At 44.7% G+C, this 13,211-nt stretch overlaps 1 protein-coding gene and 7 non-coding genes across 12 annotated transcripts in view; all 8 read right to left on the bottom strand.

Moving 5' to 3' along the window:
- Positions 1-5,957: 5,957 nt before the first annotated feature.
- Positions 5,958-13,211, bottom strand: part of LOC142786439 (receptor-type tyrosine-protein phosphatase T-like) — a 253,813-nt gene continuing 246,559 nt past the window's right edge. For all 5 annotated transcript variants that reach the window (XM_075884122.1, XM_075884121.1, XM_075884119.1 and 2 more), the window contains one exon: positions 5,958-6,149. In XM_075884122.1, coding sequence (XP_075740237.1) covers positions 6,075-6,149 — 75 coding nt within the window. In that variant the 3' untranslated portion in view covers positions 5,958-6,074. The remainder of the gene's footprint in view (positions 6,150-13,211) is intronic.
- On the bottom strand, positions 8,359-8,431 carry TRNAT-CGU (transfer RNA threonine (anticodon CGU)). The gene has a single exon. It is a non-coding gene; the product is annotated as a tRNA-Thr (tRNA).
- Positions 8,815-8,887, bottom strand: TRNAT-CGU (transfer RNA threonine (anticodon CGU)). Its single transcript has one exon. It is a non-coding gene; the product is annotated as a tRNA-Thr (tRNA).
- TRNAT-CGU (transfer RNA threonine (anticodon CGU)) lies at positions 9,271-9,343 on the bottom strand. The gene has a single exon. It is a non-coding gene; the product is annotated as a tRNA-Thr (tRNA).
- TRNAT-CGU (transfer RNA threonine (anticodon CGU)) lies at positions 11,095-11,167 on the bottom strand. The gene has a single exon. It is a non-coding gene; the product is annotated as a tRNA-Thr (tRNA).
- On the bottom strand, positions 11,552-11,624 carry TRNAT-CGU (transfer RNA threonine (anticodon CGU)). The gene has a single exon. It is a non-coding gene; the product is annotated as a tRNA-Thr (tRNA).
- TRNAT-CGU (transfer RNA threonine (anticodon CGU)) lies at positions 12,009-12,081 on the bottom strand. The gene has a single exon. It is a non-coding gene; the product is annotated as a tRNA-Thr (tRNA).
- On the bottom strand, positions 12,921-12,993 carry TRNAT-CGU (transfer RNA threonine (anticodon CGU)). The gene has a single exon. It is a non-coding gene; the product is annotated as a tRNA-Thr (tRNA).

Raw genomic sequence — 13,211 nt, 5'->3', positions numbered from 1 at the left:
TGGTGGTGTTGTCGTCTAATGTCACGTTTTCCTTCCATGGTAGCCGCACTTGGTATCTTCCTGCCTTGAACTCCATTGTTTGTCGGACGTAGTCTAGCACATGTTCATCGTTCATCTTTGTTGCTGGGTTCTCCTTGATGCCCATGTTTTCCAAGTCCCAGAATCTCTGCAGTTGGTCCGCAGTCGTGTCCGACTTGGCACTGACCTTGAGTACCATAACCGTCGATGATTTCAGCGGCACACAATGAAGTCCTACAGGACCTTGGACCGTCCATCCCAATATTGTTTCTATTGCCATTACTTTTGGATGAATCTCGCAAATGCGACCAGTGACGACAGTCCAGTAATAATCTGCTCCAATTAATATAGAAGTTTCCATATTTTTTCTTTCTTTGTCCTTCTTCTGGTTGTCATCAGCCAAACGAATTCCCATCGATCTTGCTTTTTCGTGTATTGTCAATGGTGGCGATGGTAGCACGTCACAGGATATAACTTCTATCTCCAGTGCCTCAATCGTGACTGGCCCCGAGATGGTATCCTTCCTCACGCTGACCTTGACGACTTTCATGTCTAGTTCCATCTCTCCTCCTCCAAATGATCCTACAGTAATCCTTTCGGATCTTTTTACCTTGCACGCTAGTTTTCTTGACAAGCTTTTGAGGATGAATGTCCTCTGACTCCCGTTGTCCAGCAGAATCCGTGCGTAGCACCCGCTGCCTTCTCCCTCCGTCCACGAAAAGGCTGTCTGCAGTAGTATGCACTTCTGTTCATCAGACTGCTGTGCGTGCATGTTGCAGGACTTGCTGGTGTCTAACCGGTCAGGTTGCGCGCTTTTAAGCACTTGCTCAACATCCCCGCTTTGCTGCTGTGTTGACTTTCCTGCAGGCGTACGTGGTCGACACATGGATGTCGCGTGCCTTCCCTTGCATGTTTTGCAGCGTACGTTAGCACGGCATATCTTCGCCGTGTGGTGAGGTCTGGTGCATCTGAAGCACCTTCGTTCCTGTTGCAAGGCTTCTTTCTTTTGTTGCATACTAATGCTTCTTCTGCAATCTTCCGTGTAGTGTCCAGTCATCTCACAAAAGATGCATTTTTTCATCGAGGTGCTTTGAAGCGTAGATGTTCTAGTGCGCCTCATACTGTGCGGTGACTGGGTCACGTCGTATTTTTCCTCTCGAGTTTCTTCTCTGCTGCGTATATATATGTTTAGAAACTCCATAATTTCTTTCAAACTGCTCGTGCTGTTTCTTGACGCTGAGTTCGATTCCGTAGTTGCTGGTCTGTTGTCACCTTTCTTTAACTCCTTCATCTTCATCTCAATCCTCATATCCACCGGTAGCGCAGATTTTACAACAGGAGCTATCACTGTGGCGTAACTATCCATTTCCACTCCTAACGACTGCAGTGCTCGTGTGTTCACTTGCAACTTTTGGAAGAGTTTCTTCAACCCATCTACATCTTTAGGACTCTTCACTGCTTCCAAATTTGCAAGCTCTTTTATGTAGTTCTCTTTTAAATTATCTTCTCGTCCGAAGGTTTCTTTCAAAAGAGCGACTGCATGCTCGTAATTCTGATCAGAAAACTGCAAGCCTTCTATGAGGGAAGCAGCCTGCCCGCTCAGAGACGCCAGAAGATAATTAAATTTTTGATTCTTCGGCATATTCACTCTGTTATGCACCGATGTCTCGAACTGATGCCAAAACCTTGGCCATGCTGTTTTTTTCCCATCAAACTTGATCATTTCAAGGCGTGGCAACTTGACAAGCTCTTGCGTCTCCGAGATTTGGTCAGTACCTTGCACTGAACTCGCCTGTTCTGTGACTATTCTCGTAGTCAGTTGCGTCGCTTGTTCTAACTCGCGTAATCGCTCCTCAATTTTTGTCGTTGCAGCGACGATCTTCATCTCATAATGCAAAACTCTTTCAAATTCTGCCTCCGCGCTGTCTTCTTCAATGAACGGTTCTATCTGTTCGTTAACTTGTCTTAGCGTCTGTGACACGCTCTTCATCTGGTTTAGAAGCGTCATAAGTTGCGCTCGATCGGCGTCTTCTTCTATCTTCTTATCGATTTCGCTCGTAAGCGTCGTCACATTTGCTCGAAGCGTCTTCCGCTTCTTCGATAGGACCTCTTTATTCATGCCTAAAACGTGTTGAAAGAGCTCTTGCCTTTTTTATGTGCGTCGCCAACAGTCGTCGGTCGTGGTCCTTCTCTCGACGGTTAGTCCTTGAGCCAGACGCCACTGCTTCGTTCTTCAACCCGTTGTTGCGAATGGGGTTGAAGTCTCTGCGTCTGTCTTCAGATCAATCCTGGTCACGGCACCATGTTTCAGAAGGACCAGAGAGACCGCATAACCGATACGTCTTCGGTTTATTGTTGACAGAACAAAAAAAAATGTGCAGAGCGTGACCCTGGCTGCTTCTTCTTCCTCGCCTCCGAGCTCCATCTTCAAATCTGTTTTCTACACCGGAAGCCTCCAGGCCACTGGGGCTCCGCCTTATGAGGGAGCAAGAGAGAATCCACCTCCATCCGTCAGCAGCGCCCTCTCGAAGCTGGCCGTATACAGCATATACAGCAGCGGCGACAATGGACATCCCTGTTTGAGAATCCGCTTCACCATCACTGGTTCGGCTTGAGCTTCGGCAAAACACGCCACCACCGTATTGTCCGTGTACAGCCGTCGCAGCAGACTAACCCATGTCCTCGGCATGCCAATCTGCGTCATGCAGTGAAACGAAAGTCCATGCGATACGCTATCATATGCCTTCACAGCGTCGAGAAAACAAGTGTACAGTCCTCTGTTCTTCTTTCGTGCTAACTTGATAGTCTGGGTGAGCACAAACACATTGTCCTCGAGGTGCCGTCTGCTGCGGAAACCATTTTGCAGCTCTGTTAACTTGTTATCGTGTTTCGCCTAGCCGCCCATCCACGTCTTTGAGATTTGTGCGAAAGTTCAGTATAGCACGATGATAACTGTGAGTGGTCAGTATGTAGCAAACCTAAATCTCCTCCTTTCTTCGGTGCCAGGATCACTCGGCCACATCGCCAATCAACTGGTATTGGTTCTCCTGCCATGATGCCCGAGAAGATATCTGCCGGCTTCTGCCTGGCCTCTTCTCCTAAGCATTTGAGCAGCCCCGCAGGTATGCCGTCCAGCCCCCAGATGGTGTGTGCTCCTATGCGTTTAATCGCTCTGTCCAGGGCTGGATGGGTCACTTCCTAATTCACCTTGTTGCTCAGGCAGTATTCGTTGATGGGGTTATCGATGGTTATTTTGATCTCTGGATTCCCATTGCTGAAATCGTACAGTTTACACACGTGGTCGGCTAGGTGCTTGTCCATGTCCAATACTGGCAGTCCTGTATACTCGTGCCGAATTTGGGGTACCTTGGCTTTCCCACTCAGGGACGACACGTAGGTCCAGAACTTCCTGACCCCATTTCGTCCATCCCCTGTGAAAGATTGGAGTTGTCTGCTGTTGTGTTCAGCGATTTTGCTTTGGACTATTGTCTGCGTAGCCTGTTTGCAGTTTAGGTATTCCTGCATTGCTTGGAGAGCGTCACTTGCGGAAAGGGTTTTCACTGCTTTGCTGTGCCAGTGGTTTGCCTCTTTGCGCTCGTCCAAGGCTTTACACACTTCTTGATTCCACCATCCTTTTCGTCGCACCTCTCCTCGTGAATTGGAGTGGACTTCGTGTTTCCGCATTAAGCGTCACAGTTCCTCCACGAACTCTTTATACTTGAGAGGTTTAGAGGTCTGTAGGCTGTTCTCAAATTCCTGGGCAATGTCTTCGTAGGTGGCTTCAGGCAGAAATTGTTGCGCAGGCTTCCGGCATACTCGCTTTTTTTAAACCACGTGGAGGAGCAGATTGTTAGGCTGATCCTGTTGTGGTCACTCTCAATGCTAAAGTGCCCCCCCCCCCACCGCCCCTTATCAATGTTGAAGTGGTTGACCTGACGTGCCAGTCCAAATGAGACAAGTACATAGTCAATACATGCCCGACTGTTTCTGGCACACCATTTAAATTCTCCTTCGCAATATGACCTGAGGTTGGCTACCTCTTGGTTGTGCCTTCTTTTACAATGCTGCATGAGGTCGCCATTGAAGTCTATGAATCCATCTATTTCTTGGATGTGGCCATTGAAGTCTCCCAGAATCAGCACTTCACTCCCCGTCCCTCAACGCTGGATGTCCTCACTGATGCACTGCATAGTTCGGACGTTACCGTCGTGTGTCCACTCGTGACCATGAGATAGAGTACACACACTATTGTAGGAACCCCTAAGATTGTTCCGTGGATCCACATATGTGTTCACTACACTGGCACTTTAGTTCTTCCCACACTTGTTCATTACGCAATAGGAAGCCTATTCCACCACCTTTGTGTGCTTCCCCTTCACGGTTGTTACCGGCCCACTGCCACTGTGAATTAACTGGTGGCTCCTCTAGCTCGCGAAGATGCGTCTCTGCAACCACGTAAAGCTCTATGGCCTCAGAATCCAACATCCTGCAGAGCTCCTCCCACTTGCTTAGCTTTCTTGCTCCATGCATGTTTAGGAAGCCTACTTGTGGAAGTAACTCTCGTGCGATGTGGCGTCTGCCTCCTGCATGTACTCTCATTGGCTTGAGTCTAGTGAGCGTACTTTCTGCCTGGGGGGTCGCTGCTTTCTGGCCATCTGAAGTAGTGCCTTCCCTATGACTGCCATTATCGGGGTGGTAAGGTTGCTTGTCAGCCGCGTCCCACTCGGGGCTGCTGCTCGGTGTCCTAAAAAAGAGCAAAGTCTGCGGCCTAGACAACTACCAGCTTCCTGTGGTCTATAATGTTGCTGTGGATCACCTTCAGGTTTCCTTCCCCCTGGAATAACAAGCTCTACTCTTGTTCCCAGTTCAGCACACATTCAATCAAGACATTGGTTCCAGCCTTTATGCCATGCCACATCTCTTGCTCGTCCTTGTTGAGTTTCTGGCGTCCCCTATATAACAAAGTGGCCACTACGTGTAGTCTTCCAGGTCAGTATGTTGGCCTTTAAGGTTTGGGCCACATCCTCTGGCGCCTCATCTTTCTGCAGGTTGCTGAGACCCGCGCGTAGGACAACCTTGGCTTTAGGTATGTTCCAAATATCTGCTGCAGAATCCACTTGAGCGCTGATTTCTTGGATAGAGGCACCATCACTCACCTGGTAGTGAACCAGCTTGTTCCATTTTACCGTGTGGAGGACTGTGTGTTTCATCCTGGCGGCGTTCTCATCTCCATAGATGAATGCATGCCGCTCTTTCCTCTTGACACCCGTCATGTCCTTGAGGTGTTCTTGCGCGTGTGGAGTGGCAGCTGGGGAGCTTCCTGGTGTTGTCAATTCTTGTATCTGTTATGCTTTCTTCTTCTCCTCGCCTTTCTTGCTTAAGGCAACTTTCCATGCTTGTCCTGTTTGCGGACCTTCTGTCCCCGCATTCTGATCACTTTCTGACACCTTGTCTCTCTCTTACCTGAGCCCAGGCTACTCTTAGGTTGGCATTTTGTGTTGTCGCCTGTTGTTGCGCATCCAGATACCCGCCTCGTTTTCTCCTCTGCTGCAGCGCTGTCCAGGGGTAAATTTTGATCTGCTGCCTCTGAGCGCGCATACAGAAGAGCTTTTCGAAGCTCTTCAACTTGCGCGCGCAGAGCTATCCTTCATATCACTGAGCGCCACCTGTTGCCCTGACGGCAAGTGTGGTCCAATCTTTTTGTGTGCATGGCGTCACGTAGTATAGGCGAAAGTATTACAAAATGGCAGCCGAATGTCATTCTCTGGCATACCACCTCAATGCATAGTCTGCCAGAAAGAGACCCTCGCTCGGTTGGCATTCCATCGTACAGATCTGATGCTTCCGCGCAGTCATTTGTACCACGCACTTTCAATGAGAAGAAGCTGTTTTTTTATAAACAAATGAGGGTGTGGCACAAAGAGAGGAAGTAGACAATCTTATTTTAAATACACGTTTTTATTCTGCTGAATCACTGTCAGCAGGCAAAAATAGCCTTTGCCTGGCCATTAAGACGTAGAAAATGACAACTAGCATCCCGTGAAACACTTTCTTTTTTACTGGAAGTTGCAGTAGGAGTCGAACGTGTTGACGAAGCTGAGAGCCAGGTCGTAGCAAAACGCATATTGCTCCTGTAAACAAAAAGAGGAGCAGTTTTATGAGCTGTACATTTATCTGAAATAAAGAATATTTATTCTTACTTGCAACACCTAACAAACATGCTAACACATTTGCCAACCAATGAATGCAAGCTGAAGATGTAGTTTCAGATGATGTTGTACCTGCAAAACCATTGGGCGTCATACGTCATGCTGCCAGCGTGTTGGCGTTGTCTGCTTCCTAGCAAACATCGACGCTGCTCAATATTCAATGATGAGTGAGTAGAACAGTGGATCTAACTTGCATATTCTTTTACAGAAGTACGTGACAAGAAAACAAATAGGAGGTATTTCATTGTTGATATTCAGATTTGATATTGTAAAAGTCAGCACCTCCACGTTGATCTTTGCGTGCAAAAGCCTGTGGGAAATGTATGGCACAACGCGTGACAATAACTTCACAAATGCGTCTATTGAATGACCTCTAAGATTTGCACATTAATTTGTGAGAAAAATGGTACTCTGGACAAAGATGGGGTCTTCTCGTCACCGGAGCCAGCCTTATTCAGATGCCTGCTTTCATGCGCGAATGAAGATTGTCTTTTAATGCAGGAGTCGTTTAGGCCGAACGTTATTTCGCGAACAGTCACTTCGTTCGGGCTAAAACCTTCTTGCAGAAAAAAATTTGGCAGATTCCACGTTCCTTGGGAATGGACGTTATGCATAGTTGCAGAAAGAAAGGAAGTGACGGTGTTGCGATTCCATTATTTAGCGACACGTTATGAAATAATGCTAAGTATATGTACAAATATCGCATGAACATACATGGTGAACAGTCGAAGATGCTTATATATAAACAGTTGTTTGCACTTGCGCAACAATGCGAACAGAAACATGAGTATTAGCAACACCAGAAGCGATAAGTTTATATGAAGCGCTGTTGCTCGCGAGGGTGGCAGGCCTGCACGCTGCTATAGAAATCAACTTCAGCAGATGGCCCCTTAGTATATAAGTGGTGTTTCCCTGACGTGATGGCTGTTCACATATGTAATGTTCAAAAAACTGGATAGCTAGCATTGAAATTACAATGCACGTTTCACGAACTTTTGGGTATATTTGAAAAAAGCAGTTTCGAGACCTTCCGTGGCTCTGTGGTGGAATAGCTCTTTGTCACAGAGAATGCTGGAGTCTCATTGCTACCGGGACTCTGTCATTTATTGTTTGCATTCGTCAGCTCAACGCTGCCGATGTCAGCTTTTCTCAACTCTCACGCGTTAAAGATGCTGATGTGTGTTCTCGCCCTTTCTGGTTAGATACTAATTATCAATTACCTGTGGCACATACCCGCAGACCAGTGGCACATACCCACCTGCGAGTATGAGCCACTGGTGGAAAGTATTTGACGACAAACAAGAGGATTGTGGCATCACTCACGTCTTCACCAGCGCGTAGAAAGCATATTGGCCTCCCATACTAGTACTGGTTCATGCCAAGCTAAGGGGGTGATCACGAGCGAGAGCACCCAGACTTAAGCAGATATATATATATATATATATATATATATATATATACTGTGAGGAACCGCTCACAATATATATATATATATATATATATATATATATATATATAAGGGAAAGAAGTGTATACCTAAGGGCTCGTTTTTCCGTGTTTTTAACACAATATTAATGAGATATAACAGACAGTAATGCCAAGGAATGTACAGGGGAAGTTATTAGATTCAATGGAATATAAATAAGAAGAAAGAAAAGTGGATGAAAAAATTACCAACTGTGAGCAGGAATCGAACCTATGACCTTCGAATTACGCGTTCGATGCTCTAACCACTGAGCTATCACAGCGGCCCTCCCTCCATCCACTTTTTTGGGTTTATCTGTGAATTTAGAAGTAGGAGCGACAGTCAGCGCCATCTATAAGCCAAACAATGAGTGTGAAAACACTCTTATGCGCATGTTTGGCGTCACGTAGCACGTGAACTTAATATGAGCGGGCAGCTGATTAATTGTCCCTCTTATACAACCTAAACACACCAAGTCTGCCAGTACGAGACCCTCGTTCAATGAAATAAGGGAAAGAAGTGTATACCTAAGGGCTCGTTTTTCCGTGTTTTTAACACAATATTAATGAGATATAACAGACAGTAATGCCAAGGAATGTACAGGGGAAGTTATTAGATTCAATGGAATATAAATAAGAAGAAAGAAAAGTGGATGAAAAAATTACCAACTGTGAGCAGGAATCGAACCTACGACCTTCGAATTACGCGTTCGATGCTCTAACCACTGAGCTATCACAGCGGCCCTCCCTCTATCCACTTTTTTGGGTTTATCTGTGAATTTAGAAGTAGGAGCGACAGTCAGCGCCATCTATAAGCCAAACAATGAGTGTGAAAACACTCTTATGCGCATGTTTGGCGTCACGTAGCACGTGAACTTAATATGAGCGGGCAGCTGATTAATTGTCCCTCTTATACAACCTAAACACACCAAGTCTGCCAGTACGAGACCCTCGTTCAATGAAATAAGGGAAAGAAGTGTATACCTAAGGGCTCGTTTTTCCGTGTTTTTAACACAATATTAATGAGATATAACAGACAGTAATGCCAAGGAATGTACAGGGGAAGTTATTAGATTCAATGGAATATAAATAAGAAGAAAGAAAAGTGGATGAAAAAATTACCAACTGTGAGCAGGAATCGAACCTACGACCTTCGAATTACGCGTTCGATGCTCTAACCACTGAGCTATCACAGCGGCCCTCCCTCCATCCACTTTTTTGGGTTTATCTGTGAATTTAGAAGTAGGAGCGACAGTCAGCGCCATCTATAAGCCAAACAATGAGTGTGAAAACACTCTTATGCACATGTTTGGCGTCACGTAGCACGTGAACTTAATATGAGCGGGCAGCTGATTAATTGTCCCTCTTATACAACCTAAACACACCAAGTCTGCCAGTACGAGACCCTCGTTCAATGAAATAAGGGAAAGAAGTGTATACCTAAGGGCTCGTTTTTCCGTGTTTTTAACACAATATTAATGAGATATAACAGACAGTAATGCCAAGGAATGTACAGGGGAAGTTATTAGATTCAATGGAATATAAATAAGAAGAAAGAAAAGTGGATGAAAAAATTACCAACTGTGAGCAGGAATCGAACCTACGACCTTCGAATTACGCGTTCGATGCTCTAACCACTGAGCTATCACAGTGGCCCTCCCTCCATCCACTTTTTTGGGTTTATCTGTGAATTTAGAAGTAGGAGCGACAGTCAGCGCCATCTATAAGCCAAACAATGAGTGTGAAAACACTCTTATGCGCATGTTTGGCGTCACGTGGCACGTGAACTTAATATGAGCGGGCAGCTGATTAATTGTCCCTCTTATACAACCTAAACACACCAAGTCTGCCAGTACGAGACCCTCGTTCAATGAAATAAGGGAAAGAAGTGTATACCTAAGGGCTCGTTTTTCCGTGTTTTTAACACAATATTAATGAGATATAACAGACAGTAATGCCAAGGAATGTACAGGAGAAGTTATTAGATTCAATGGAATATAAATAAGAAGAAAGAAAAGTGGATGAAAAAATTACCAACCGTGAGCAGGAATCGAACCTACGACCTTCGAATTACGCGTTCGATGCTCTAACCACTGAGCTATCACAGCGGCCCTCCCTCCATCCACTTTTTTGGGTTTATCTGTGAATTTAGAAGTAGGAGCGACAGTCAGCGCCATCTATAAGCCAAACAATGAGTGTGAAAACACTCTTATGCGCATGTTTGGCGTCACGTAGCACGTGAACTTAATATGAGCGGGCAGCTGATTAATTGTCCCTCTTATACAACCTAAACACACCAAGTCTGCCAGTACGAGACCCTCGTTCAATGAAATAAGGGAAAGAAGTGTATACCTAAGGGCTCGTTTTTCCGTGTTTTTAACACAATATTAATGAGATATAACAGACAGTAATGCCAAGGAATGTACAGGGGAAGTTATTAGATTCAATGGAATATAAATAAGAAGAAAGAAAAGTGGATGAAAAAATTACCAACTGTGAGCAGGAATCGAACCTACAACCTTCGAATTACGCGTTCGATGCTCTAACCACTGAGCTATCACAGCGGCCCTCCCTCCATCCACTTTTTTGGGTTTATCTGTGAATTTAGAAGTAGGAGCGACAGTCAGCGCCATCTATAAGCCAAACAATGAGTGTGAAAACACTCTTATGCGCATGTTTGGCGTCACGTAGCACGTGAACTTAATATGAGCGGGCAGCTGATTAATTGTCCCTCTTATACAACCTAAACACACCAAGTCTGCCAGTACGAGACCCTCGTTCAATGAAATAAGGGAAAGAAGTGTATACCTAAGTGTTCGTTTTTCCGTGTTTTTAACACAATATTAATGAGATATAACAGACAGTAATGCCAAGGAATGTACAGGGGAAGTTATTAGATTCAATGGAATATAAATAAGAAGAAAGAAAAGTGGATGAAAAAATTACCAACTCTGAGCAGGAATCGAGCCTACGACCTTCGAATTACGCGTTCGATGCTCTAACCACTGAGCTATCACAGCGGCCCTCCCTCCATCCACTTTTTTGGGTTTATCTGTGAATTTAGAAGTAGGAGCGACAGTCAGCGCCATCTATAAGCCAAACAATGAGTTTGAAAACACTCTTATGCGCATGTTTGGCGTCACGTAGCACGTGAACTTAATATGAGCGGGCAGCTCATTAATTGTCCCTCTTATACAACCTAAACACACCAAGTCTGCCAGTACGAGACCCTCGTTCAATGAAATAAGGGAAAGAAGTGTATACCTAAGGGCTCGTTTTTCCGTGTTTTTAACACAATATTAATGAGATATAACAGACAGTAATGCCAAGGAATGTACAGGGGAAGTTATTAGATTCAATGGAATATAAATAAGAAGAAAGAAAAGTGGATGAAAAAATTACCAACTGTGAGCAGGAATCGAACCTACGACCTTCGAATTACGCGTTCGATGCTCTAACCACTGAGCTATCACAGCGGCCCTCCCTCCATCCACTTTTTTTGGGTTTATCTGTGAATTTAGAAGTAGGAGCGACAGTCAGCGCCATCTATAAGCCAAACAATGAGTGTGAAAACACTCTTATGCGCATGTTTGGCGTCACGTAGCACGTGAACTTAATATGAGCGGGCAGCTGATTAATTGTCCCTCTTGTACAACCTAAACACACCAAGTCTGCCAGTACGAGACCCTCGTTCAATGAAATAAGGGAAAGAAGTGTATACCTAAGGGCCCGTTTTTCCGTGTTTTTAACACAATATTAATGAGATATAACAGACAGTAATGCCAAGGAATGTACAGGGGAAGTTATTAGATTCAATGGAATATAAATAAGAAGAAAGAAAAGTGGATGAAAAAATTACCAACTGTGAGCAGGAATCGAACCTACGACCTTCGAATTACGCGTTCGATGCTCTAACCACTGAGCTATCACAGCGGCCCTTCCTCCATCCACTTTTTTGGGTTTATCTGTGAATTTAGAAGTAGGAGCGACAGTCAGCGCCATCTATAAGCCAAACAATGAGTGTGAAAACACTCTTATGCGCATGTTTTTGCGTCACGTAGCACGTGAACTTAATATGAGCGGGCAGCTGATTAATTGTCCCTCTTATACAACCTAAACAGACCAAGTCTGCCAGTACGAGACCCTCGTTCAATGAAATAAGGGAAAGAAGTGTATACCTAAGGGCTCGTTTTTCCGTGTTTTTAACACAATATTAATGAGATATAACAGACAGTAATGCCAAAGAATGTACAAGGGAAGTTATTAGATTCAATGGAATATAAATAAGAAGAAAGAAAAGTGGATGAAAAAATTACCAACTGTGAGCAGGAATCGAACCTACGACCTTCGAATTACGCGTTCGATGCTCTAACCACTGAGCTATCACAGCGGCCCTCCCTCCATCCACTTTTTTGGGTTTATCTGTGAATTTAGAAGTAGGAGCGACAGTCAGCGCCATCTATAAGCCAAACAATGAGTGTGAAAACACTCTTATGCGCATGTTTGGCGTCACGTAGCACGTGAACTTAATATGAGCAGGCAGCTGATTAATTGTCCCTCTTATACAACCTAAACACACCAAGTCTGCCAGTACGAGACCCTCGTTCAATGAAATAAGGGAAAGAAGTGTATACCTAAGGGCTCGTTTTTCCGTGTTTTTAACACATTATTAATGAGATATAACAGACAGTAATGCCAAGGAATGTACAGGGGAAGTTATTAGATTCAATGGAATATAAATAAGAAGAAAGAAAAGTGGATGAAAAAATTACCAACTGTGAGCAGGAATCGAACCTATGACCTTCGAATTACGCGTTCGATGCTCTAACCACTGAGCTATCACAGCGGCCCTCCCTCCATCCACTTTTTTGGGTTTATCTGTGAATTTAGAAGTAGGAGCGACAGTCAGCGCCATCTATAAGCCAAACAATGAGTGTGAAAACACTCTTATGCGCATGTTTGGCGTCACGTAGCACGTGAACTTAATATGAGCGGGCAGCTGATTAATTGTCCCTCTTATACAACCTAAACACACCAAGTCTGCCAGTACGAGACCCTCGTTCAATGAAATAAGGGAAAGAAGTGTATACCTAAGGGCTCGTTTTTCCGTGTTTTTAACACAATATTAATGAGATATAACAGACAGTAATGCCAAGGAATGTACAGGGGAAGTTATTAGATTCAATGGAATATAAATAAGAAGAAAGAAAAGTGGATGAAAAAATTACCAACTGTGAGCAGGAATCGAACCTACGACCTTCGAATTACGCGTTCGATGCTCTAACCACTGAGCTATCACAGCGGCCCTCCCTCCATCCACTTTTTTGGGTTTATCTGTGAATTTAGAAGTAGGAGCGATAGTCAGCGCCATCTATAAGCCAAACAATGAGTGTGAAAACACTCTTATGCGCATGTTTGGCGTCACGTAGCACGTGAACTTAATATGAGCGGGCAGCTGATTAATTGTCCCTCTTATACAACCTAAACACACCAAGTCTGCCAGTACGAGACCCTCGTTCA

The sequence above is a fragment of the Rhipicephalus microplus genome, unplaced genomic scaffold, assembly GCF_043290135.1.
Source record: "Rhipicephalus microplus isolate Deutch F79 unplaced genomic scaffold, USDA_Rmic scaffold_24, whole genome shotgun sequence".
In the NCBI taxonomy this organism is placed as follows: domain Eukaryota; kingdom Metazoa; phylum Arthropoda; class Arachnida; order Ixodida; family Ixodidae; genus Rhipicephalus; species Rhipicephalus microplus.
Note: the sequence above shows the minus strand (reverse complement) of the source record. Positions and strands in the feature narration are given on the sequence as shown.